Raw genomic sequence first — 27,296 nt, 5'->3', positions numbered from 1 at the left:
CTATGCAGATCGCCCAGCACCTGGGACAGATTGCTGTGCGGGTCCCCGGGGTGTGGAGGCGCAGGGAGAGGAGGCCGCCCCCACAGAAGGAAACAGAGCCCTGACTCTGCAGCTGCAGTCGGGAACCTGACCGGGGTGGGGGGGGGGGTGGTGGCTGGGGGATGTGGTGTAGCCTCTGTGTTCAGATCTGGGAAGCAGCATCCCCCCCACTCCCTTGCAGGACTGGGGGGAGTGGGGAGTCAGTCCCCTGGTTAGCAATCGGGAGCATAGAGCTTTGCAGAAATAGGGAAACGCATGGATGCCAGCGAGGGGAGAGGGCCCTTGGGTTAGTGCCTGTGGATCCCACTGAGGTCCAAGACCCGGACACAAGCAGGAATGGCTCCACTCTCGTCCTCCGGGAGCCTCGATGTGTGCCCGAGGCCCTACATGTGTGACTCCCTTAACCCTCCCAACACTGCTCTGAGGTGGCTAGGTTCTTTTATTCCCATTCCGTTGATGGAAAAATTGATGCCTAAGAGGAGACGTGAGTTGTCCAAGAGCACATCCTGTTAGGGGGAGCCTGTGGGGACTGAGGAAGCTCAGCTGTGCCCTGCAGGTACAGTGAGTGGTTTGTGGGTTGTGAAGACACGGTTTGGGGTCCCAGGAGCCGTCTCTGCCCCCGGCACTGTCCTACTCTTGGCAACACCAACCTCCCCCTCCCTAGCACCGCTGTGGGGACTTTGGCTGCCTTGCCGTAGGGCGCTTCCGTCTCCACTCCTGCCCCCTCCACACCTGCTGTCCGAAGTCCCCCCAGGACTCATGCCTGCCCTCACTTCTTTCCCCTTGGCAATACTTCTCCCCCCAGCCCATTGCCCCTGGAAACCTGCACGCCCCCTTTCATTGCCTGTCTGCTGTGTGCTCTGAAATAACCGGGGTGACGGCTAGCAAGGCTGATACGACTGGTCCACACTGGAGCACTGCTGGGAGTGGGCTGGCTCAGGCTCTCTTCTCCTGCAAGGGGGGACTCACAGAACCTGCCACGGGTAACGCATGAGCTAGCAAAGCCCTGGTTGTGAGTTCATGATCTACAACGGCAGCTCCTACCCTAGGTCAACAAGTGGATGGGAGTGACACGGTTGCTGCTGCCAAAATAAAGATTCCCGCTCTCAGAACTTAACACCACTCATCAATCCTTTTACTTGCTTTTGATCGGTTCTTTCTCCCGATGCTTTCCAAGTCTTTCAGAATTTTTCTCCAGTATTTCATCTTTTCCCATGTCTTTAGCTATTTTTTCCTTTGATTTCTTCGCCTCTGCCTGAAAGTGTACTGCTCCCCCCGTGATAGGCTGAAAAAAATGGCATCCCAAAGGTACGTTCACTTCCTAATCCCTGGAATCTGTGACTATCACCCTATATGGCAAAGAGTAAATATTACCTTAAACAGCAAAAGATAGGATTAACTTAAATATTTTGAAAGGAGGGGCTTAACCTGGACCATCAAGATAACCCCTAAGTCCAATCATATAAGTGACCTTATATGAGAGGCAAGAAGTTCTGAGAAAAATACATAGAGAAGGCAAAAACAGAGATAGAAACTTGGATTAGTCAGTTTTTTCCTAAGAAATAGAGCTTATATATATTATATATACATATTCATATACGTACAGTTCTGTTCTATATACATAGAAGCAATATATATGTAATATAAATATATATAATATAAACAATGATGTGTACATATGTTATATACACACACCACTGACACTTGAACAACACAGATTTGAACGGTGTGGGTCCACTTATTTTTTAATAGATATAACACAGTAAATGTATTTTTTTTCTTTCCTAAGATTTTCTTAGCATTCTTTTCTCTTACTTGCTTTATTGTAAGAATACGGTATATGATATATATAACATACAAAATATGTGTTGTTTAACTATTTATGTTCTTGGTAGGGCTTCCAGTCAACAGTAGTGTATTAGGAATTAAGTTTTGGGGGAGTCAAAAGTCGTACAGCGATTATTGGCTGTGTCTACATATACACGTCTATGAGATTTATTTTGAGGAATTGAAGGAATTGACTCACAGAACTAGACACACTGAGAAATCCCACACAATCTGTTCTCTGTTAGCTGCAGACCAAGGAGAGCCAATGGTGTGGCTCCAGTCTGAGTCTGAAGGCCTGAGGACCAGGACAGTCAATAGAGTAAGTCTCAGTTGAGGGCAGGGTAACATCCATTCTCTGGCTCACATAGTCCGGCAGAAAGCAAATTCTCCCTTCCTCTGACTTTTTCTTCTATTCAAGCCCTCAACAGATGGGATGATGCCCACCTATACTGTAGAGGGCAACCTGCTTTACTCGGCCTATTGAGTCAGATGCGAATCCCACCTAAAAAAAAAAAATCCTCAGACATGCCCAGAAATAATGTTTATCCAAATATCTGGGCATCCTGTAACCCAGTCCAGTTGACACATAAAATTAATCATCACAGTGATGTAGCCACTAGTCAGGGAATGCCAGCAGCTCCCAGAATTTGGGAGAGGCAAGGATTCGATTTGCCCGAGGAGGCTTTGGAGAGGGCATGGGCCTGCCGATGATGCCTTGATTTTGGACTTCTGCATCCAGATCCGTGAGAGAATTAATATCTATTGTTTTAAGCCACCCAGTGTTTGAAATTTTGTGGCAGCAGCTCCAGGCAACTAATACTCCCCACTGTGTAAAATCATTGTCCCCACACACTGCCCCTCCCAGCAGCTGCTGAATGCCTTTGAGGCCGTTATTACGCCAACATTATAGTCCATGATCCCTTTCCAGCTCCCCACACCAGGTGCCTCTCTTCATGCCCTGCCCTGAGGAGGAATCTCTTGATGGTCTAGCCCACTGGCCAGGTCTGCCGCCTTCCTGCTTCCCGCGTCTGGCATCACATCTGCTCCTGTCCGTCGTTTCCTGGTTGACTTCTGCTTCCTCTCGGACTTCCCTTCCTCTGCCAACCTTTGAACAATTGGCTTTCATCCGGGTCCTTTCCTTGACCCAACACTTGCTTTAGTCCATGACCCCCACTCCCAAAGGTTTAGGTAGAAGGCCCGTGGTCATCTGGGAGGGCTCTGCTCAAGTCTTCCTCCAAATCTCAATTACTACTCTGTTTCTGCCCTCAGCTCCTAAGGCCTAAGCTGACCTTGCCTCTTCTGGATCTGTGACAATCAGAAGCTCCAATCACACTTTGCCACGAAACCCAGAAGCGTATTCAATCGACCAGAAGAGACCCCTGCTGCAGCCAGGAGCCTGCACACAGACTCTATTAGAGCCCATTGTCTGCTGCCCTTGCTTTGCAAACACTCTCTGTCCTGCACTGTGATGGCACCGCCAGAGGGGGGCCAGGAATACCTTCTCTGCAGCTGGGGGTCACACAGGCCTCAATCCCTTCACCAGGTAATTTCATCAGTGTGGTTTTGGTTTGCTTTAGTGTGTGCACACGTGTGTGTGTGCGTGAGTGTGTGTCTTAAGCTCAGTCAATAGTTCCTGAAGCTATGCTGCTGGCATTCAGCATGAGCCCAGCCCCTCTGGCGCTGACTCACCTGACCATGTGATGCGTTCTCTCCTCCATTTGCTCTCAAACAAGAAAGGATCAGCAACAGGACTTGCAGAGGAATAAGTGAGGCGGTCAGCCACTGTCTGGGTCAGCCGGAGAGGCGGCCCAAGATCCTGGAAACTCTGGCTATTTATAATAGGCCGGGCTGGTGCCTTTGTATTTTTAGAGTCACTTTCTATCAACTCTCAAAACTGAGAACCAGAATCATTTCCCAGATTACACTGACTTCGGCAGGCGTATTTTCAGCACTTAAATAGGCTTCTCTGGACATGATAAGCTCCCAGCTCTGAGAGGGTGACTCCCGAGTGTTTTCCTAGGCCACCCGCAGGCTTTGTCTTACCATCATCTGCCTGGAAGTCATCGCTGCCTTGATGTCCCACATGCACCTCACGCTCAGGTTCCAAGCTGAATTTGTTATCTTTCTCCTGCTATATTTTATTTTATTTTTCTAAATTAATCACCATATTTGTCAGTGGCCCCATGTCCTAGTGACCTCTGCTGGAGAATGGACATCACTCTTGACCACTCCCTGCCTTCCCATTCCTTCTCTTACAGTTTATTTAGCACTTCGTCTATGTCGTTCTGCAATCTTTCCCCTGTCCTTTCTACAACTCCCTTGATTGTGTATGTCCTTGGACAAGCTCTTGACCTTCCCGGACTTTATTTTTCTCTCCTGCAAAATCAAAATTGTAATAGTGCTTTCCTAGGAGAGCTACTGTGAACATTGAATACATAATACTTTGAATGATATCAGGCACGTAATAAGCACTCAGTAAATATTAGCCGTATGATTATTAGTTAAGGTCTTTCTCGTCTGTATAGAGCTGTGTTGTTGACAATTGGGCTTTTTGCCTTATTTTGTTCTGCTCAAAAGTACTCTTTCCAGAGCTACTGGAGAAGGTGATGGCTTAACACCCGAATCTAGGCGTATCATTCCTCTTTGAAACTCTCCGATGGTTTCCTGTTACCTTTTGGGATAACGTGGAGCTTCTCACAAAGGTAAATGAGCTCCTCCATGACGTGGTTACTGTCCAATACTCCAGCTTTGCCCCTGGCATTTTCCGACGCATATTTTATGCTCTGTCGACGCTAAACCATGTAGATAATAACTTCATCACTGGAGCAGGGGAATGGGTGCTCATGCTCATGCAATTCTCTGAGGTGCCCCACCCCCTCTTGAACCCGCTTGGCCAACCTTGGTCACTTCAAGCCTTGGTTCATGTGTGCTCCCTGCGTCCCACCCTCAGCACCTTTCTGGACTTGGCTACGGGCCCCTAACTCAGCCTCTGCATGTACGTATGTTGCAGAATTCAACAACTGTATGTGGGATTCCGTGTTGTGTCTACGTCTTCTCCTCCTTTGCACCTGCAGCGTGTGGTGTGGCCCGCAGCAGGTGCCTAAATGCCTGCTGTGCTTAACTGTCTCCCCTTTTTCTAGGCTTAGGTTCTCACTAAGTGTGTCCACGGAGACCACTGCCTTACAAGGGTGGTGAATCGGGGATGCGGGACAACAGGTCTGTGAGGTTCCAGGGGCTTCCTGGTAGACTACAGTGTGGACAGCGTCTCTGGGAGCCAGGCCCCCCGGTGGCCCTCCAGGAGAGGCCATGACAGGAAGAGCATAATCATTAAGGAACAACGTCTCTGAACACGATTAAAGCTAACGTCTGTGGTCAGTGAAGGCCCCAGAGGCCAGGGATAAAATGCAGAAGGCCGGAGCCCTGGGCTCAGACAGGGGCTAGGGGAGTGAAACGGCTGTGGAGGGGGGCGGGTGCGATGCTCAGAGAGGCACAGCTGGAAGGAACAGGCACGTTTCCAGAAGGCGCCCCCACTAGGGATGGGAAGTAGGGGATGGAGGGGTTTGACTGGGGCTGCCCAGCAGGGAAGGTCGCTCTTCCGCCCTTGCGCAGGCACATGGCAACCCATGTCTCAGGGCAGAAAGGCACAGGAGTTTGGGCGAAGCAGGGTGACAATGGCTCTCAGTGGCGAAGTCACCTCTCAGCAGAAGCCAGGAGAGGTGACTCCGGCGGGTCTCAGGGATGTGGTCAGGGTGGACTTTGGTAGAGCTGTTGAACTGGTGGCAGCAGTGGGAATAGGTCACCAGGCAGCGGGGCCTGGGCTCCGGGGCCTGGATTGGGGAAGGCAGCTAATTCCAACTGCCATGGAATGCCACTGGGGCGCTGCTGGCGAGTCTGGGGTCCCCCACCTGGGGACAGGATGCAGCATCGCTCTAAGAGCTCTCCGGGGCACAGGGGACGCGCCTCTCACGTGGAGGGTGACAGGCGTCCCGATTTCGGTGATATTCCAGAGGACAGGGAGCCCAATATGTCTTCAAGGAATAGGGTTTGCAGTAGGTTGGTGGGGAGCGGGGCAGAAAGCAAGGCGAAGCCCGCAGGTGGGCACTTCCCGCAGGTGAGCACAGAGGCAGACACCCGGGGGGGTTCGTGGGGTCCCCCGGGGTTCCAGCGGGGTGGGGCCAAAGAAGGCAGGGACCCCCCCCCTTCCATTGCTGCCTCTCTCGAGCCCTGGGACGCTTCTTGGTCAGGCTGCGAGGCCCCAGAACGGCTTCGCCCCCTTCCAGCACCAGCCCAGGCCGGATTCTCGCTGGGCTTGGCCGTTCGTTCCCCAGGACTTCCCGGAGGTCCCAGGGTCCTCAGGCACCTGTTCAAGGGCTCTGTGACCTTGTCTGTCCTGGAAGTGCTTCCCCATCTCGCGGGGCCCCCAGTCTAGGCTGGGTCCTGTCCTCTTAGGAGCCGCGCACAACAGCTGTCGGTCCTTCTTTGGGGATTTTTTTTCTTTTATTTTGGCTGGTTCTTCAGCGTTTCCTGGGTTCGCTGCCCCAGATGACGGATCTTCCAGAAGAGCCCTCTTCACCTCCTGTACGCTGGCAGGAAAGCAATTTATCACTGCATTTTAAAAAATCCTCATTAAGGCAAATTAAGGCAGCAACGCTGGCAACAGAGGGTTTTCTGAAAAAAAAAATAGCGTTCATGAAATATTTATTAAAACAGCCATTGTAATAAATATTTGAAAACCAGTTATTAACGTTAAATCATATCAGTGTCAAGCATACGTTATACACCGTCTGTTCTGCTAATTGAGTGTCGGGGTCAGACTCTCCGTCTCCTGGCAGGTCAGCTGGGGCGGCGGGTCCGAGCGCTGGGCCCGCGTCCGGAAGCCCGTGCTGAGGACTGCTCTAGAGCCCGATCCCCAGATCCCGCACCCAAGGAGCACCTGCCACGGGCCTCTGCCGCGTCTGGCCCAGCTCCGGGGTGGGGGAGGCGGCTGGGGAGGAGGGAATGTGGCAGGCGGACACGGGCCCCCGACAAGGAGAGCTCCGTGTGCCGGCCTGTGTGGTTTCTTGGGAGAAGAGGATTGCCGCAGTTTAGGAAACGCTCGAGGTCACACGTGGAATAGCCCCAGGCCCAGCCCACTGTGAGTTTTCATCGCACAACTTGGTGTTTTTTTTTTTTGGTTTCTATTTGTTTAGCTTTCCCTTCTTGATAAACATAATGTGTCCATCCCCATGCCTGTCAATGCCCCGGCCGCCCTGTGACACACACGGGGCACCCCCCTCCGTGCCGCTGCCCCCCAACTTCTCCCCTCCGCTCACCTTCTTCATCCTCTGCTGGCAACCGGCCCTTCACCTTGCCACGTGTCCTCTCATTCCCATCTTTACCTCCGGTGGCTATTTATTCGCCTTTTTCTTCACAGCAAAGAAATTTTGAAGAAGAAAACACAAATAATCCACAAGCCTATAATCCAGGACAAACATTGCCACTTGGGCCTCCTCTTTGGGCCTCATGGGAACTGCTGTGGGCTTCCTTTGTCCTGCTGTTCCCTTGGCCTGGAATGCTTTTCCCTCCATCTGAGTGAGTAGCTACCTTCCCCCCTCCTTCAATCCTCTGCTGGGGCGCCACCTCGTAGGGTGACAGCCCTATGATAAGCTTTCACAGCTCCCCATACCTGCTCCCACAGACCTCACCACAGCTGACATTTCTTTCGTTTGGGAGACTAATGGGCCAATGTCTGTGTTTGCAACCAACCGTAAGATCCGTGAGCAGGATTGTATTTTATCCCCTCTTGGAATTCTTACACCAGGCACCGAGCCTGATACACACAGCAAGTGCTCAATAAATATTTGTTGAGCGAATAAAGTAAGGAGGGAATGAATAAGTAGATGTTCCTACGACTCTGTTGCTTCTGGACGAGTTGCGTGAACTCCTACATTTTTGTATCATACAAACACATACTATTTGATACAACTACATTTATGAACCACTATACATAATGTTATTTATTTATGCACAAACACAACCAATAGGCCTGTTCGTGTGCTATCGTTCTGAGTAAGTCAGGCCTCAGAGGCTCAGAGAGGTCAGGTAATTTGTTGAGGGCCACTTAGCTAGTAGAGAGTAGGTCCCAGGCTCACGGACTTCCCATGTCTTCATTCTCTCTCCACCACATCTTGCGGCTCCCTCTGAAGTTTAGTCTGAATATTGTGAACTATTCTAGTGCACAAGCCACAGTGAGCATAAGAGTATGAAGATTAGTTTCCCTGGTGCCAGCATTATCTTCAGCCCCTCCCTGCTCACGTCTATGACCACCGCCGCAGATGGTGTACATCTGGGCCGAAGGTAGGCCCCTGGATCGGAGAAGTGGACCGTTAGTGTACTTTGCACCGTTCACAGCCTATGGGGTCCTTGGAAGCTGGGGGTAGGGATGTCCCTTAAAAGGATTCAGGTTTCTGAGTCCTTAACAGTCCCCACATCTGTAAAGATGCTATCACAGTGTCCCAGCAAACATAATCATAATAAAGCTGTTCAAACCTGATGAGGGGGCAAAGCCAATTATTATTTTTCAATACAATACAAGCTGAAAGATTTGCCAATGGGGCAAGATAATTATCCCAGGAGCTTTTCTGAAGGAATGGAATAAATGTTCATTCTATGAACTATCATCTCATGCAAAGCAAAGCAACAAGATAAATCTTACTGTCAGGATAATAACAGATACAGTAAAATCAATATTGATTATTTGGAGAAAAAGGCAGTAAAAATGTTAAGTTCCAAGACTAAAATTATACTAAAAAGCTGGAGTTTAAATACAGAATATGGCTCAGGAATGCATATAAAGCATTTTCTGAGCACCTTTACTGATAGTTTATTTCCAGTGTCAACATGCTGTGCTTTACGAGAGGATGTGGCTGCACGTCCAGGGTCCTCAGAAGTGGCAGGCAGAGAGCAGTCCCTCTGGTTTGTATTAATTGGGATCTCGTGGGGTCTATAAATCTCTTACCTTTGTCGCTGGCCCTGCCATATTTCTCCATGGCTGTGGGAAGAAGGGTGGAGATCTATGCGTCCTTCACATTGATCTAAGGGGAAAGAAGAAACACAGAGCTGAAACAGCCAGGAAAGAAGTAAAATCAGCTTCTCCGTAACGGGATGTGGAACATCGGGCGAGCCCCTCACTCAGCTTCCTTCTCTGAAGGGGAGGTGTCTTTGCAGCTGCGATGAAGAACCATCTCTCCACGGAGGCTCACAGGCAAGTCAAGGCCGCTGAAGGCCAAGCAGACGTCAAATGCAGGATAATTTAGGGAACGTGGCCTCATGCGGATGAAGCCCACCCACATTAACAACGAGAAAGCCCATTCCAGTTCAGGGAGATGGAGTCTTGTTCCCTAACACCTACCTCCTCCTCTGTGTTTTCTTGACAGTGCGGTTCAGAGGCAGGGAGTCGGGAAAATGAAAAGAGGAAGATAGGACACAGAGACCACATTTGCGGGGGAAGGATAAAGGTGAAACTAGAAGGAGAAGGGAGAGGATGCTTAGATCTTGGGAGACGTCTGCGGGCACCTATGAGTCCTGCCCGCACTTCTAACTAGGCCCCTAACCCGAGGCAAGCAGCCTATTGCTCAGCCTCTCTGGACCCCAGTATCCTCTTCTCTCAAGGAAGGAGGAAGAACAAGAGGACACCCAAGGCATTCTCAACCCCAGAGCCCCGGAGCCTACAATGCTCTGAATCCTGACTCACCTGCTTTTGATACCTTAGTGATGCGCCCTGTTATCAAATCCACTTTTAAGGCTGTAAAGTCAATTTCTGTGAAGATAGTCTGTGCATATGGTAATAAACCGAACAGTAGAGCGTGGCCCCTTCCCCACCGCCTTACTAGGGGCCCTATTCTAGGCCCTCTGGGGCCGGGGCTCTCAGTCTGCGCTGCACTTTTATTCACTCGGGGACTTAAAAACATCTCGGAGCTCCAGCGTCACCCCGCAGGAATGATATCAGAATCTCCGGGGTGGGGCCCAGACATCCATGATTGTGCTGTGGGGTTAAGGTCGAGACCATGTTCCAACCTAGGAAGTGAGCTTAAAGCTAGATTTCTTGATTTACCCATTTTGGTCACTATTAGTTTACTTCTTACACAAATGATGAAAATTTAGGTTATTATTGCTTCTCTTTCTCATACACACATGTCCTGTTAATATTTAAAATTTCATTACTGTTTTCAAAAATGATCCCATTTGGTTGCATTGAAAATTACTTAAATAGACTTAAACCCTTGTATAAAAACAGCACTGCCTTTTGACAGTATTTTTTTTTAATATTCTCTGATTAAGAGGAGGCCACGAATACCCTAACTCTCTATTTTTCCTTTACTTCCCCTTCTATATCATGTTCCTTTCTGTCTTGTTGACAAGGCTGATACATCATTTATATTCTGGTCTGCAGCACAAGAAAGGCTTCTGTTTCTCCCTACACACACACACACACACACACACACACCCCTACATGGGTTTTCTTTAAAAGTTGAAAACTAATAAATAACATTTAAATTATTGTGACCATGAAAAATATTATTCAATCTCTGGCCAAGGAGAGGGCTGAGATTATATTTCCTTCTCTATGGGTGTCCTCTCGAGGAGACTATTCCTCGATTCAAAGTCAAATAGATTCTCTTTTCTCATACCCTATCATTTGCTTAGAATCATGCCTCACTTTACATTGCCTCTTATTTAGAACATGAATATCTGATACAATATTTTTTTCATGAGGAATAATTACCTTTCTCTTGTACCATTGCCTTTGTAGGGGCTTTAAATGTTTTTCAAACTCTCAGTTACACCATCTACCCTCAGAAGTCTCCACTGTTCCCTGCTCACCTCCATCCTGGGGATCCATGCTACTCCAAACTCTGTGCGTGGCTTTTTAGGCTTCACATAGCAGGTGTTACGACATGGCCTCTGCCATTCCCTTAAAGGAGATCCTGTTTCCTGCATCACATTTTCCTCTTCTGGGATTATGGAGTACACTCTCAAACAATTTTCCCCCCAAAGTTGGTTTAGAAGTAAAGTTTTCTAGCCCCTACATTTGTAAGAGTGAGTTTCTACCCTTACAGCTGGTTGATTGTCCAGGTGAGCACTCTGGATTAAAATTCTATTCCCTTCAAACATCGTAAGCATGGCAGGTTGCTAACTAGAAGTAAGGCGGGATGTGGGCCCGATTCTCATACCTGCATAGGCAACTTTATTTTGTTCCTCTGAAAGCTTTCAGAATTCTCTTTTTGTCAGTGAAACATATGTAGATGTAAACTTTTTTTTTAAATCTAAAAACTCATTATTTTTCAACTCTGGAAATTCTCATCTATTGTTTTGTCCACGATTGTCTCTTCCCATTATCCCATTTTCTCTCTTGAAGGCTCACTTTAGCTGGTGTTAGATCTTTTGACCTGCTCCTCCTTACCTCTTACATTTCCCTTTAATTTCTTTGTCTTTGATTTTTTGTTTTATATCTGGGCTATTTTCTTAATTTCGTTTTCGAGTTATAGCTCTTAAAATCTGTCAATTGTATTTTTCACGTTCGTGAGCCCATGCTCGCCGTCCGGTTTTTCTCTTTTTCCTAATGGGGAAAGTATCTTCTCCAATCCATCAGTGATAATGATGATGCGATGGTGACGATGATGAAAGTTCTCTTCTGGTTTTAAAATCATGCCTCATCTTGCAGGTTTTTTGTTTTTCCTGTTTGTTTGTCTAAGCCTTTGTCTTTCCTGCTCCTGGTTCCCCCATGCCAAGCAATCCTTATTTACATAGTGATACTTAAGAGAATAATTGGGAATTCTGACTGTGGGCTCTGGGGCGTAAGAGGCAGACCCCAACAAAGAGTGTCAACGTGCTGAACTAAAAGCCTTCACTTTCTGCAACGTGTTTGACTTCCTCAGCAAACATTTTTATCCTCCTGTATTTTCAGACTGACTTTTCATTCCCTCCCTCCAGGATGCCTGCTCTTTCCCAGCTCAGAACCTCACAGGGTTCCGTGGGGCAGGATGGAGACACCTCACCTCGCAGCTGCCTGCAGGATGCAGGTAATCTTCTGTACCCGCTTCATTATTCAGCTCTGCTTCCTGTCTCTGAGAAATGCATTAAAATGCCTGCTTGTGAATGACACCCCCATATCCAAGCCCCTCTTCTCATAGCTATTCCATATTAGTAATATTTTATTTCTTTTTACACATCTGTACTTATATTTCAATTGTTTTTTTTAGAGGAAACTGGAAGCAAATGAGTGTTGATCTAGTCCACCATTTTAATCCCAGCAGAGTACTTTAAGACATTACATTATTGCTAGAAAAAAGATCCTCGGCTCCAGTTAATCTTTAACTCATCTGAAGTTTTGTTCTGGACAGGACAGCTATCTGGAAAGTAAACATTTTCCGGACTCAATTGTCAGGGATCCAAGCTATGCTACCCTAAGCCAGATAAAACCCAGTCAAGGACTGGCAGTTCCTCTCCTCTGTGATAGGGCACCCCGTGATCCCCGAACCACAGTCCCAGAGAAACATACAGAATCGGACAAAACCTCTAAGATTATCTGTAACAGCCCCTCCTTTAGGAACAAGGAAGCAGCAGCTCAGAGAAACTGACCTGCCCAAACCACACAGCCAACCAACCGGGACCTTCGCTCGTTCCATTGCACTCTGCACGATGACACCCTTCGTTCTAGCTGAATTGGAGTTGATTAAAATCTAATTCAGATCCTGTAACTAGTGGTTAAAAGGCTGCATTTGTCCAGGCACAGCTCAAGAAGTACACATGTGGTCGCATCAGAGAATCACGACTTCTAACAGCTGCTGACATTAAGATACAACTCAAAGTTTTTACGGGCATTCCTGAGGAGACCACATGATGGACTCAAGATGTTGACATGTATGGATTCCCCCCAGTTTCAGCAAGGCATTTTGGGGCCTGGCCTTGAGAAGTCAAGGCCAGCAATGGCTTCAGCAGACCAAAGCAGGGTGATCCAGAGACCTGGCAGGGGCCAGAGGGAGCACAGTTGCAGGGACATGGCCCAGGAGGCCCCTCTGCGAGCGGATGGCTCATCCCTTCACACCAGTACAGACCTAGGGCTCCACATGCCCCAAGTGGTTTTCTCTAAGCCCAAGTGCATTCATGTTATTTACAAAGCAGATCATCCGAATTGCCGGAGACTACATATTTTTTTTCAGTCAAAAAAAAAAATCCAAAACAAAACAAAAAAAGGGGGATAATGAAGCCCAACCCAGACCTGGCTCACATAAAAGCTGATGTAAAAGAGATTTACAGCAGTGTACTGCCGTGCTTTTATGTGAAACTGGGCTTCAGAGGGGGCCCATCCATCTCTGAGGAAGCTGAAGTGAGCGAGATTTAAAAGACGGTCTTTCTTTGTTCCGTAATAGGTTGGACACTTCAGAGTAAAAAGAATCAAAAGGTGTTAAGCATGATATTTATAACGGCAACATTGCACACCTATTTTGGTAATAGACTTTAAGTACTTAAGACATAGAATCATCTTATATTTCATGCGCCAGGCTGTGTCTCTTCCTTTGTAAATTTGTCACATAGGAGTGATGTCAACACTGGGCTCAGATAGATGGTTTTAAACCTGAGAGTTGACGGCCAGGGCCTTCGTTAGCTTGGTGTTCAGAAGGTCTTAAATTCCCAGGATGATTCTAAAGGCATGTAAATGGGTTGTGTTGCAGGAGAGAAGACCACATTCTACACAATGGGAAAAACTCTGAGTAATAATTACAAAGTTTATTTAGCCTTCCAGAAGTTTAGTCTGTATATCACGAGATAGTCAGAAATTGGATATATCCTGAAGGTTTCTCCCAACTCTCTCTTTCTTGTTAATCTTTGAGACAAAGGGAGAATCATCTGTGATCTCTTTTGCAGCAAGGGCATTACCCTACAGGTGGAATGGGACATTTTTGAAGAATTCACGAGGTCCCGTCCTAGGGGTCACCGACCGCTTTGGACACCTCGTGGTCCTCCTGGGTGCCTGGGAGAGGACAGGAGAGTCTGTTGAAGGCAGCAAGGGAAACTGAGAAGTTTGTACTAGCGCGATGAAGCAGGAGGTGAGGCTCTGGGATCGCACGACTGTCATAAAAGAAGCCGAGGAACTTCCTCATTCATGTCTGCTTGAGGAAACGCTGCAGAAACTAGAGGCACGTTATGCTGGATGAGGTGAGAATGTGTTTCAGGGTCACGTAAGGGCGCCCGAGCTTTGCAGGGAAAGTTGAAATGAGAACAATGTCCATATTGAGTGCAAAACAATTAGATGAGACAGTAAGAAGACACAAAGAGACATACGGGGAGGAAAAGTTGATTAATTTCCCCACTTCTGGTGTGAAAAGTTCATCACCTGAAAAGCCAAGAGTGCATTGAATAACTAGGTAATAATGCATTTCACTGTCATGATGGCTCCCTTAATTCATTCCTCCCCCACACACCCCTTAGGTTCCTGTCTCCGGTTATAATATCAATGTATATTTTTTGGTGCCTCTTTGGTCCCAGAGGTGTTGGGGTTTTGTTGTTATTGTTGCTGTTGCTTAATGATCTCCCTGCAAGGGTCAGTGGCAAGTTCTCACTGTTAAAAAGGGAATAAGAAGGTAACACAGATGATAAAAATAGACTCTCCTGGGCCTGTGCTGTCTCACTGACTGGAGCAGGCCAACCTAAGAGCACCACGGTGATCTCGAGGGTCTCGTGGCCCCACGTTCCAAGAGGAAATAGGAGTTAATATTTTTAAAAATTTTCTGTAAGAATCTTCAGTGCACCAAACTTTTGGAGTCCCATAAGAACCCTCAAATGTATATTCATAAATATATGTGTACTTAAAATTTTGCATGCGTTTCATACCATCTTCCCTCCTTGTCAGTCATGGATCCAATAATAGTAGTAAGTATAAGAACAACGTATGCTACTATATACGGTCCTATCCTCTTTTTCTGGAAGATTTCCGAGTAGACAAGAGAGCTGTTAGCCTACCCGTTATGCATATTTCTCTCCAGGGCGAACTAAGACCCAGATGCTCATAACACCAAACTAAGCACATGCGTGGCCATTACCTGGATTTTGTTCAGTGAGGACAGCCCCGCACCTAAAGAACATAAAATATTTTGATCTCATCTTGTCCGGTTTCAGGCCTGAATTTTTCACTCGAGTCACGCTCAGGGCTCACCCTCATTAGCTAATGACTCATCTCTGTTTTGCTCTGTGCTGCGTAGATGAGCTCCTGCTTAGGGTGGGCACCCCCCACCCCCCGCCCGGTCTCCCGGAAGGCTCCATGTACACTCTGCAGTGTAAACGACAGGGGGAATTTCATTAGAGCAATAGAATTTAATTATCCGTTTTTAGAATTGAGCGAGGATGCAAGGCTAACAGCTCGGCACTCGCCAGAAGCGCCGGGGGACCATCTTCTCTGAAGATAAGTGTGTGCGGTTGTGTTCAGAGCCTGCGTTTTCATGCTCCTTCTGCAAACCTACAGAGACTCTGCTCCATTCCCCACTGCCAAGCTCACTTCAAACCCTGCTGGGTACTGAGCCTGAATCCTAGGCAGAGAATCCCAAACATTAGATCTCTCAAAAGTTTTTATTTTGATCATGTTTCCATTTATCTTGTTTTTGTCACTTACTCTTTTATCCTCAGTCCCACATATGCCCAGGTCGGTTTATTGCCTTCTCCCATCACCGAGTTCCATTTCTCTTTGAGTTATTTTTTACAGTTGGATTAGGTAGTTTTGGGGGGGGAGGGAGTAGAATCATTTCGGGTTTGCCCCTGTTTGAACTTACTTTGTGCCTCCGCGCCTCCCACTGAACGGGTGGGAAGACGTGCAGGATCTGACACTCAGGAAACTCAGTCCTCCAGTCGCTGGGGAGCCGAGATTGGTCCCCGAGCAATGGTGCCACCCTCGAAAACCTCTCCTCCCGACTGCCTCGATGATGTGTGCAAGTGCGCACGGAGTGAATGACACATGATATGTAGGCGCAAGGGCGTTTCAATGTGAGGAAGCATGTTCCGATTTTCTCAGTTTACTCATTTCTCCCTGACATTCGGTTTACCTATCGGGCAAGCCTCTGTGATGTTCCCGGACAAAGGGAAAAGGAAGAGCCTTGAAGTTGGCAGAGTCCCCTTTGAACATACCCTCCTCTCCCTTCTGACAGTTGAGAGAACTCTTGACTTTAGAGCTCAAAGCCCTGAGCCCCCTCCCCGACCCCAGATTTGGCTGTCTCACTTCCTAATTGGCGCACCCACTTGGGTGTCTACAGCTCTCTCCGTGGAACATTTCTCAGCGTCTCGATGCCCCCATCTTTCCTGTCTTTGTAGATGATTGCATCACTGATTTAGTTGCTGGAGCAACTCTATTTAATTGCTTAAGTGAGGACTTCTCCTTGCTTCCTCTTTTTTCTTAATTGCATCACCCCAAACACAAATCTAACAGTGAGTCCTATCAACTCTACTTCAAAATGACATCCCAAATCTGTCTTTTCTCACACTCTAGTCTCGGGTCCCATAAACTTTTATTGGACTTTTGCATGAGCCTCTCATCTCTCCCTCGCTCTGTCATCTACCTATCAATCATTTACCTAATTTTAAAATAGGGAACAAGAGATCAGTTTTTCACAGTTTAATAAATCGTAAAAGGGCATAAGGAAGAAGTGCCCCTCATAAGACTGTACCGCATCTATTCACTAGCCTATAAGCAGCATCAAATAAAACAGCAACACAAATAACAACTTTTGGGCCAAATCATATGCAATTGCTGATGTTTAAAAATTATTTTGACCTCCAAAATGATAATTGCATATGCTTTGACCTATTAGCAGTTTCTTATAACCACTTTTAGGTAATTTGCAACGTATTTACATACAAATCCCAACAAAGTCTCGTTTGTACCCTGCCCCCCATTTTACATAAAAGCGCAGCATCCTTTACAATCTGGTTTGCATCAGCTTCTTTTTCATTTAATAATATATCTTAGAGATATTTTGTTAATCTTAAATTTTAAAAAATCTTTTTTTTTTTTAAAAAACAACAGTTGAGCAGTCGCATTATATGCAAAGAGCATTATCACTCCACTTCCTTTGCTATTAATGGACAGTTCGGCTGGTTCCAGTATTTTGCTGTGACACCACGCTGTCTTCAGTGAATAACCTTGCACACTCATTGCTTTGTAAGCACTAAACTCCTAGCTGAGCTCTTTGCTGTCACTCTTCCCTTCCTCCCAACCATTCTCTCACAACCAAGGTGATCTTTTAAAAACATAATTCAAATTACGCTAGCCTAATGCTTAAGATCTACCCATGACTCCCCGTCACATTCAGAATAAAAGCTCCAATGTCGTGACAGGCCTACATGGTCCCACGTGATTCAGTTTCAGCCAATCTCCATCCCTCTCCTGTGCTGCTCTCTCTCTCCAGTGTCACCAAACTTTAGCCTTCTTTGTGTTCCTCAAATATGCCAAGCTTATTCTACATTGTAGAGCCTTTGCTCTGATACCCTAGCATATCCTCTTCTGGATCTCCACACTGCTGTTTCTCTGCCATTTAGGCTGTAGCTTAGATGCAGTGGTACCCTGGCAAATGTTTGACAGCCTGCTCACTCTCTGGAAGAAAGAAGCCATGATTTGTAGCATTTGCCAATTTGTGTAGATATTTTGCCATGGCCTACTTAAAGCTACCAATGTAATGTCAAACAGCTCCCCAAATAGCGGAAATCTTAACAATCTGTTCTTTTGAATGGTGGCCGGCTCCAGCAAACAGTGCTTTAAATACTGCTTTTCCTGAATACCTAATTTGAACCAGGCCCCAATCACTATTAATTGGTTTCTTTCAATTTTTTTCTTATTTTAACCGTATCACTGTCAACCGAATCTTTTGTTGTTCATTTACTTATTTAACTATCGAATGATTCCTGGCCCTTCCCACCGGACATGTAACACACACACACACACACACACACACACACACACACACACACTCCTGAGGTTTAGGAAAGCAGGGACCTTGTCTGTCCTTTTCAAGACTTCTCTTTGCTTAGATTGGTATCTGGAAAATAATAGGAACTCAGAAAATGTTTGTAGAATGAATATGTGAGTTGAATGGATTTTAATCACCAATTAATTTCCCAGTGAAATTTTGACTCTAGGGCACCTGGTAGCTCCGGGGTTGAGCATCTGCCTTTGGCTCAGGTCGTGATCCCGGAGTCCAGGGACTGAGGTCCGCATCAGCCTGCTTCTCCCTCTGCTGTGTCTCTGCCTCTCTGTGTCCCTCATGAATAAATAAATTAAATCTTAAAAAAAGAAAAAAAGAAATTTTGACTCTAAATCTTTAAACATTGTTCTTCCTCTTTTACATCTGAATACATTCTAAAAACCGGATATGACTCTTAAAGGCCAGACACATTTAAAATTTCTTGGTATGTGGCAACCATTTCTTTGATTGCTTAAATTGCAAATCTCTCTGTGCTGATTCCATGTGGCCTACACAGCTTCTCTCTACTACACTCCATGGACTGTGGGTCTGCTCAGTTATTTCCCCCTGCCAAAAGCCATATTGGTTTTCATTTCTGTACCTCTGCATATATTTATTTACCTCTTTTTAGTGTTTCTTCATTCTCCTCTTTACTAATATCAGTTCTCCAAAGTCCAATTCAAATCCTGCTTCAAGGACACCTGGATGGCTCAGTGGTTGAGCGTCTGCCTTCTGCTCAGGGCGTGATCTCGGGGTCCTGGGATCGAGTCCCACATCAGTCTCCCCACAGGGAGCCTGCTTCTCCCTTGGCCTGTGTCTCTGGGTCCCTCTCTCTGTGTCTCTCATGAATAAATAAACAAAATCTTTAAAAAACAAACACATCTTACTTCCTGCTTGAAGATTTCTCCTTGCTCTTCAACCCATAGGGCTATTTCCCTTTTCTGAACTTCTATGGTATCCATAGTTGAGAATATCTCAACACTTGACCTTAAAAAGAGTGTTCATGTTAAATATGGATAGTATACTTTGGTGATATTAGCCAATAATACTAACTTTTTAGGGGTTATATAGAATGTCTTTATTTTTGGAAGACGCATGTTTGAAGTATTTAAGAATGGAGCGTCATAACGTTTATAATTTACTTGCAAATGATTTTTGATATGGCAGGAGAGAGGAAGAGAGAGAGAATGGAAGGAAAATGTTAATAATTGGTGCATCTAGATGGGGAGTATGTAGGTGTTTATTATTATATTATTCTTTCATTATTTCTATACACTTGAAATTTTCAAAATAAAATTGAGAGAGAAGTGATGCCTGAGATATACCTACTAGGGTCTAAGACATATAGCTGCCTGTCCCTCACGCATGAAGTATCTGTTGATCCTGACTCAGTAGGTGAAGGAGTTTAGGTCTAGGTAGAGATATTTTTATAAACTTCCTCAGATGATTCTGATGTGTAGTGTTTTAGGTCAGGTTTCCTAGAAGCCAGGTGCAAGACAGTTTTCTTCCAGAAGAGCCCGCTCAGTGGTGCTGATTGAAGACTTCTGCAATTCAGAACCACAGGAAGGAAAACTAATGGGGAGGGGCTGAGATCAGAAGAGAAGAGCAGCTCTCCAAGCTAAGTCTGCCGGCTAGCAGCCTCAGGATGGACGCGCTCTCACCACCACAGGGACTCGTGTGTTGGGGTGTGGGATGGGTCTGTCTCCTGATGACTTCTGGCTGGTTTCCCACATACGTCTGCTCACCACCACGTTGGCCAATCCTGGGGCCCCCTTCACCTGAAAGTCCATGTCCCGTACCTGGGTCCCCGTCTGTGTTCGCCGAGTCAGCAGATTGCACAGCCTCGAGTTGGGATACATAGAAAAGAAGAGCTTAAAGTGACCATATCTATGAAATAGTGGCAAGAAACAAAAACAAAACAAAACAAAACAAAAAACCACCCAAAAAGCTACAAACCCAGAGCTCTCAGCCGAAGGTTGGAGGTTAATCCTGGAAAGCCCAGCCAGGGCGCGTGGAAGCAGACAGAATAGAGGTCCTCTAAACTTCCTTCCCAACTCTAAGGGTCTACAATACTAGATCTCAAGACAAAGAATATGTTTGATCCCAATCTGTAAAATAAATTTGCGAAAGGTCCTATATTTATTTCTTTATGGATTATGTATGTACTATTGTACTAATGTGTTATTTGTATTATAAAACTCATACGTACGTACTTTCAAAGGGTGGCATCAAAATATAAATTAGACAAGCTAATGTTTCCTTGTGGTCCCTGTCAGGTAAGCATACACACCTCCCTCGAGACGTAAACTTTTCGTGTGGGTACCACTGTGATAGTCACAATACTTCCCTTCCCTGCTCCCCTAATACTACTCTGTGGGACCGAAGATTTAGACAACCCACGACATCCAGGCGGGTAGTCTGCGGAGCCACTCAGAGTGAGGGGCTTTGGAGTCAGAGACACCCAGGTGGCCCTGGCGATTTTTAGTGACATGACCTCACACTGGTTACACTTAATTTATTGAGACTCACATTTTTCACTCATAAAATAGATCCAATTATAATAATGGTCCCCAATTTACAAGGTTATTGGGGCAAATGGAGATGAAGCATGGGAAGCTCTTAGTATCATGCTTGGCACATAATAAGGATACAGTTAAAGGCAACTGGAATTGAGATTTTAAAATTAATATATGCTTCTTCCTGTCAACCACCTCCTTCCCCAGCATACAGTTAATTGGTACTCGGGCTGGAAGATCCAAGCATCTCAAGAGCACTAAAGCTCACAGCTATGAAGCTGGTTTGTGCCTGGACTCAGGCACCTGCTGCTTCCTCCTGAAAAGTGCCTTCCAGTGTGGCCTCATCCTTCCGGGGCATCTTCACGGAACTCAATGTCATGGAGAAGGGAGAAGGAAACCTTCCCACCGTAAGAGGCCCAGGGACACACAGAGGGAGAAAGAGGGCCTCTGCTTTGGGACAGGACTTGAGGAGTGCCACCTGCCTCCATGGCTCCCACCCAGATGCTTTTTCCTTCTTCCTGAAGAGGGAAGTGGCTCCCTACCACCATCTCTTTCTTTCTGTTTTGGAGTACACAGCATATTACAATTTTTTTCCTGGATTTTTTTCCTAGCCAAGCTTAAAAAAAAAAAAAAAAAAAAAAAGGAGGTGGAACTGGAATCTGCCTTTTTGTATTAGCTGTGTAACATCGGGGAGATTATTCCTCTGAGTATCAATTTATTCATCTGGAAAGTGGGGATAGAAATCAGCATAAAAATGGTGGTGGAAGAAGAAGTGCTTGGTATCTCTTTCCACACCTATGTAAAAGATTACTTTTGGTTCTTCCTCGGAGGGGAAATGGTTGGATAAAATGGCGAAAAAGAAAACAGAAACTCTATTTTGCTGATCCACGCCTCTGTAGATCTTATCATTGAGAGAGAGAGAGAGAACACAGGATAGACTAAGGCACCCAAGCGCACAGGAGAGGGAAGGAGAGAGAGAAGGAGGGAGGGCGCTCTTGGTATTTGAGTAAGCAGGCTTCAGAATCGGAGGGAGCAAAATGAAGGGTGAGGAATTTAACTATTATAATTCTGATCTATTGCACCATCTAAAAAAGACATCTATTTGAACTCCTGTACAAGCAGCAATTACCTGGAAAATAAATGTAATAAGAATCTCCTAAGTTGGCAGTAAAATTAGCATCGCTGAATTTTAATTAATAGTCCAGCATGGAAGGAATATACTTCCCCGTAGATGAAAAGAATGGCCTTAACCATGGAGCAAGCTCACAAATCAGTGCTTTCCGTAGATACTTTTTTCTCTCTTAGTTGCCTGGAGATTTTTTGCACCCTGGTATCAATGGGAACTCTCCCAAAGAAATCATATTGATCATTAGCCTCGTCTGTGGGCCTCAGTTTCCTCATTTGTAAATGATAGAAGCGTGGATAGGGAAGACCTGGACCCATGATCTTTGGGGTCCCTATAGCTTCAACGCTCTTTGTGTTTTGATCTGGACCCATGCTGTTTCTGTGTCTCTCTGTTTTCCTTTTTAAACGTCACTATAACTGGGGCTCCTGGGTGGCCCAGTGGGTTAAGTGTCTGATTCTTGATCTCAGTTCAGATCTTGATCTCAGGGTTGTGAGTTCAAGCCCCACTCTGGGTTCCACACATGACCCTAATAATAACAATGATGACAGTAGCAACAGGGTGGGGGGGGAGGTGTTATGAAGAACCCAGAACGTGCCACGTGCTGGCTGAAGAGCTTTATAAGTATTATAAGTCGTAGTCATCACAGCATTCCTTTGAGGCAGGTATTATCTGTATGTCTATTTTATAGGTGAGGTGACAAACGCTTAGCAAAACCTAGTCCAAGGCCAACCAGCTGGGCACCAAATGACGATGGGTGGTGTTGCGATGATAAAAATTACCTGAAGTTATATTAGAAATCCTAGATTGCTTTTGAGAGTCAGAGAAATGTCCTGCTTCTGGGACTCTCAGCCTTATCAAGGCCAAGTCTCTCATAAGATTTACCAACCCCCCTCCCGTCTCATTCCCCCGTGGATTCCCTTTCCCCAGTCCCATCAAACACAGTGCAACTATTTTCTTATTCTAGAACTCTGGACATTTTGAGATCACCTTTGGTTTTTTTCCTCTTCTTCATTCTTCATAGCCAAGCATTCATTAAATTCTGTTCTTTCATTACTTAATTAATTCAGTGATAATGTGTCAGATACTGTATGAGAAACTTAATAATAATAGCTCCTTAATTTATATAGTGCTTCAGAGTTTTCAAAGGCATCCACGTGCATTATCTTATTTAATCCTCCCAGCGGTCCCTGAAATAGATGGTCGGTATTTTATGGATGAAAAGGCGGAAGCTCAGAAATGGCTCCCATGAGGCAGAGCTATAATGGAGCCCAGGCATCACTCAGAGTTTAAAGTCCAGTGCTCCCTGCAACGTGGTTCTCCTCAGTGTGTCCTAGAGTTCTATTTCATTCTTCGTTGCCTCAGTTTCTATCAAAGCTAAGCCCACAACAGCTCACCTCTGCTTTCTACAATAGCCCGGGGGTGGGCATCCTTGGTTTCCATCCTATTTCAACCCAGATTTAAACTTGACCTTGTTTTCGAACCTACGGTGGGCTCCATGTGGGCTTGGATGGAGGTTATAGGCCCTTGAGGAGTTGATCAGCGTTCTCCATCATCTGTCCTTATTCTACATTTGCACACACATGCCCCGAGTTTCTCTCTTATCGTGTGGATCTCCCTCCGGTGTCCAAATACATTAGGCCCATCCACTGAAGTTGTTGTTAACGTATGTGCTTCTCAGCATATCTGGTTCATCTTTATATCCTGGGCACTTGACTCTTAGTCATGCACCTGACGAGCATTCCACACATTGAATAAATGGTTGCCACCTTTGCATTCTATCTTTATCGCTAGCACTAAAAACCTCAATTCTTTTTTAAAATATTTATTTACTTATTTTTGGGGGGGAGGGGTGGGCAGAGGGAGCAGGAGAGAGAATCTCAAGCAGACTCCCCGTTGAGCATTGGAGCCCTACATGGGGCTTGATGCCATGACCCTGAGATCATGACCTGAGCTGAAACCCAGAGTCAGACATAAAAGCCTCAATTCTTACAGGCCCACCTGCATCACCCTGGGGTACTCCTAAATTCTGGTTAGTACTCACTTTATGTCTTTGCTATCAAAGTGTGGACCTACAGGGTAAGCATCATCTGGGACAGAGCTTGTGAAAGTGCAGAATTGCAGAGAATCTCATATTAAGATCTACATTTTAACAAGATTCTCGGTGATTGGTGTGTACAGTAGGTCCTGAGAAGCACTGAACTAAAGTCTCTGGTCATGATGTGATGGGCCACACAGAGGTTTTAATTCATAAAAGCCTCATTTCAATCCCAGCTGTGCCACTTACTAGTCATACGACCTCAAACAAGCTTGTAAAATTCTTTGGGTCTCTGTTTCCTGATACATTAAATCATTAAATGAGGATCATAATAAGCCACCAACCATGAACAAGACATTCTATATGCATCCGTACTAATGATCACAAACTCTTGCATCTCGGTTATTCTTGATCCCATTTTGGAACTGAGGAAAGTGAGCCTGCGTCCTGCTGGCCAGGTACCATGCAATGCATTAGCTGGCGGAGTTGCAATTCAAACCTAATCTATTCGACGATAAATGCCATTTTCACTCCTCTCCACCATTCTGTTTTCTCTATTATCAGGTTAGATCACATATTGTGAAGATCGAAGAAGATTCAGGGTGTTCTGTTCTTTGTGCCCTTGTAGAGCTGCATAGACACTTTATTAGTCATTAATCGTATTACTAGTTTGAATTGTTCTCTAATTGCCTTAAATATTTTACTTTGTTTCCTTGCAGTTAATAGCGCGCTTCCTTATCGCTTGGGTATTTGACGAATTTGAGGTAACGCTCCTTGCTGCAAACAAGAACTATCAAATGTACACGGAATGTACATGTGGATGCTTGCACGAGCTGATTAGTGACGAGCAGAGATGAAATGAAAGGAGGCAGAAAATAAGGAAGAAGAAGATAAATTGGCATTTGATTTATCTGGAGGACGGGAAAGTGTGAAAGAAAATTGATTAGAAGTAGGGCTGGGAACGTAAAAAAGATGAACCTGCAGCATTTTAGATTATTCAAAAAGGAAGTTAGAGAGAATTCTTGAGAATGTCTTAGGCTGAAAACTTAGGACAGGGAACTGGCCATTGGGTTTTAGATATGGATTCCTATCAGCTGCAGAATATATATATATATTAGGAATTGGGACTTTCTCATGCTCTGCTGTTTGTCCTTTTTTGTAAGTTAATGTATCATTCACCCATCACTGCTGCTGGGGGAGTTTAAAATGTGAAGAATAGTAGGGTGATCAAAGCAAGACCTTCCCAACATCGAGAAAGTAGACAGAGTAGGTGTTGTCCCTGGAAGTCGCAGCATGCTTTGTACTAGCACCGAATGCATCCACCGTCACCGTGGACCATCCCCCTGCCTTGGCGAACGAAGTGGCCACCACTGTGCTGGCCTTCAGGAGGGGCCTAACTGCCCATCTTCTGCGTGCCCCCTTCTGGGGGCCTCTGTTCTCAGCCATCGGAGAAACTAAGGCAGCATATCCAATTTCTGCTAGTGCAGGGAGATTTAGAACCTGGGAAGAGAGGGGATCTTAATCCCCTTGGGGTGCCCGGAACTACTTTAGATTTTAACCTCAACCCAAGATATGGGTGGGTCTAGACAACTGCGGAGAAAGAATTTCTTCAGGAATGGAAGCCGAGGGAGAGTTCTGACTCGTTTCAACAGCCGAAGCCCTGTGGAATGAAGGAGAGAACCCAGACTGTCCCGAGCTGGGGCAAGCTGCCCCATATGCCCACACCACGAACCTATAATTTGAGCCTATAATTTGCAGATGTGTATCTTGTCAGTGTGCTCAGGCACCTCACGCTGTTCCTAACTGGGTCAACTTCTCTTTCCCCCCCTAAGAGGAGAATAAGGGAAAGAACTAGACTCCAAATTTCAGTTGAAGCAGCAAGGCAGTGTCCCGTACTTCGGTTTCGGGAGTAACTCCATATCATCTTACACCTCCCATAATAATCCACTCGAGGGCTGGCACCAGAGAATTGAAATATGCTTAGAAAAAATACTGACCTGAGAATCAAAACATTTTTTTTCCCAAGCCTCCAACTTTGTCATTTCATCGCAATAGGTTCTATAAATATACGTAACCTTCACCTACAGGAAGGAATGGTAATACCTTTCACGGATATCAAAATTAAGTATCAGGTCTGAGAAAAATGTTTGTGACTGATGATTTACCCATTTGCTTCATGTTACTATACTGTTTGAAACCTGATTTATACGTGAAAACTTTATTTATTTATTTATTTTATTAAAGACTTTATTTATTCATGAGAGACAGAGAGGGAGAAAGAGAGGCAGAGACACAGGCAGAGGGAGAAGCAGGCTCCATACAGGGAGCCCGATGTGGGACTTGATCCCAGGATCCCAGGACGATGCCCTGGGCCGAAGGCAGGTGCTAAACCACTGAGCCACCCAGGGATCCCTATACGTGAAAACTTTAAACATCAGTTATAAGAACTTGCCGAATGCTTACTGTGTGCCAGGCACGGCTCTAAAAATATTATATATGTGTTGTCTAATCCATGCAATCCTCACCTTTGTGAGGTAGAGACTATTTGTTGTTCACATGTCTCAGATGAATAAATTAAGGCCTAAAGAAATGAACTGACCTCAAGATAATACTGTTGCTGGATGGATAATACAGAGCTGGAACTAGAAGTTCCATCTGTCTCTCTAAAAAGCCTGGACCATTTTGGCCTTTCGACTTCAGCATCACGAGGGGCAAATGGTTGGCATCCCTAAAACCTATGTATCTGATTTATAATAATGTGAGGGAGGAGGAGGCTAAGGCTCTTCCGTACAGGGACTCAGTTAAATTTGAATTTCAAATGAACAATGAATAATTTTTCGACATAAGTATATCTCAAATAAAATTAAGAGCATAGTTATACTCAAATTTTTTTGTGTGTGTTTTGATTTGCTAACTGTGACAACCCTGTTCTATGATGACATCAGTCTCAGATTTGTTTAGAACCTCCTAGAACCTGACCCTATGATTTGGTCTTGGGCTTAGCTGGGATCCAGTGAGTGTTTCTGGAAGTGAAAGGGGGATGCAGGCCAGGGGAGTGCCCAGGGCATCTCTGCCCTGGGCCCTCGCTCCACCAAGCCTGGACAGGCTGCGGCTCCCCTCGTCCGCGGGGCCATGTGAGACCTGCAGGTTTTCCCAGCCCCTGGCAGCAGCACCCCTTCTGTGACTGGGCCTTGGAGCAGGAGGCACGGGGGTCGTTGCCGTGTAAGAGCGTGCTGTTTCCAGGAACCAGAGGTTTGGACGGAACAGCGGCAGCGTAGCGGGGGAATGTCCCAGGACTGCCTGGAAGAGCGAGGGGTGTGCAGGGAATTTACATGTAAAGACTGAAAAACAATTCATCCAGAGCCAATTTCAGCTCAGACCAGGGGGAAAATTGCTGTTCAAATTGGTATTTCCATTGCCAGGTTTATTGACAAAATGAAATAAAAAAGCCTCTTTGTTTTATGAATTTGCTGTCGATTACAAAGAAGGGGGGAGGAGGGAGACTTCTTCTCCCCCGTTGGTGGCACCCTGGGCTGTGACAGGCCTCCTCCTTTCAAACAAGTAAAAATGGTTATGGCGGAGCCAGAGCACAGCCCGGCTCCACGAAGATCACCGCGACTCGGGGGCTTCGGGTGGAATCTGTCATCTGTGCACACGTCAGTGAGCACTTCCCTCCCTCCCGGAGGCTGGAAGCCGCCTGCCCTCATTTTAGAACCCAGGAAGAAGGATCCAGATGACTTGGATCTGGTGACTTGCCCAAGGTCACA

At 45.9% G+C, this 27,296-nt stretch overlaps 1 protein-coding gene and 1 long non-coding RNA gene across 5 annotated transcripts; both read left to right on the top strand.

Moving 5' to 3' along the window:
- The first annotated feature begins 4,814 nt into the window (after positions 1-4,814).
- On the top strand, positions 4,815-26,415 carry LOC112671051 (uncharacterized). Of its 3 annotated transcripts, none has more exons than XM_025464884.3 (4): positions 4,816-5,977; positions 11,839-11,927; positions 13,774-14,064; positions 24,249-26,415. In XM_025464884.3, the coding sequence occupies exons 1-3, from the start codon at positions 5,403-5,405 to the stop codon at positions 13,923-13,925; spliced, it is 816 nt and encodes a 271-aa protein (XP_025320669.3). In that variant the 5' UTR covers positions 4,816-5,402; the 3' UTR covers positions 13,926-14,064; positions 24,249-26,415. The 3 variants fall into 3 exon arrangements, 2 of the variants coding, with proteins under 2 accessions (XP_025320670.3, XP_025320669.3); XR_004815953.2 differs by having other exon boundaries at positions 4,819-5,237; XM_025464885.3 differs by lacking the exons at positions 13,774-14,064; positions 24,249-26,415 and adding an exon at positions 12,443-13,312 and having other exon boundaries at positions 4,815-5,977.
- LOC112671052 (uncharacterized) lies at positions 6,831-9,617 on the top strand. 2 transcript variants are annotated; one of them, XR_007410583.1, is made up of 3 exons: positions 6,831-7,437; positions 8,728-8,820; positions 8,945-9,617. It is a non-coding gene; the product is annotated as an uncharacterized LOC112671052 (long non-coding RNA). The 2 variants fall into 2 exon arrangements; XR_007410582.1 differs by having other exon boundaries at positions 8,081-8,820.
- Positions 26,416-27,296: the final 881 nt, after the last annotated feature.

Source organism: Canis lupus, chromosome 5 (assembly GCF_003254725.2).
Source record: "Canis lupus dingo isolate Sandy chromosome 5, ASM325472v2, whole genome shotgun sequence".
NCBI classification, from domain to species: Eukaryota; Metazoa; Chordata; class Mammalia; order Carnivora; family Canidae; genus Canis; species Canis lupus.
Note: the sequence above shows the minus strand (reverse complement) of the source record. Positions and strands in the feature narration are given on the sequence as shown.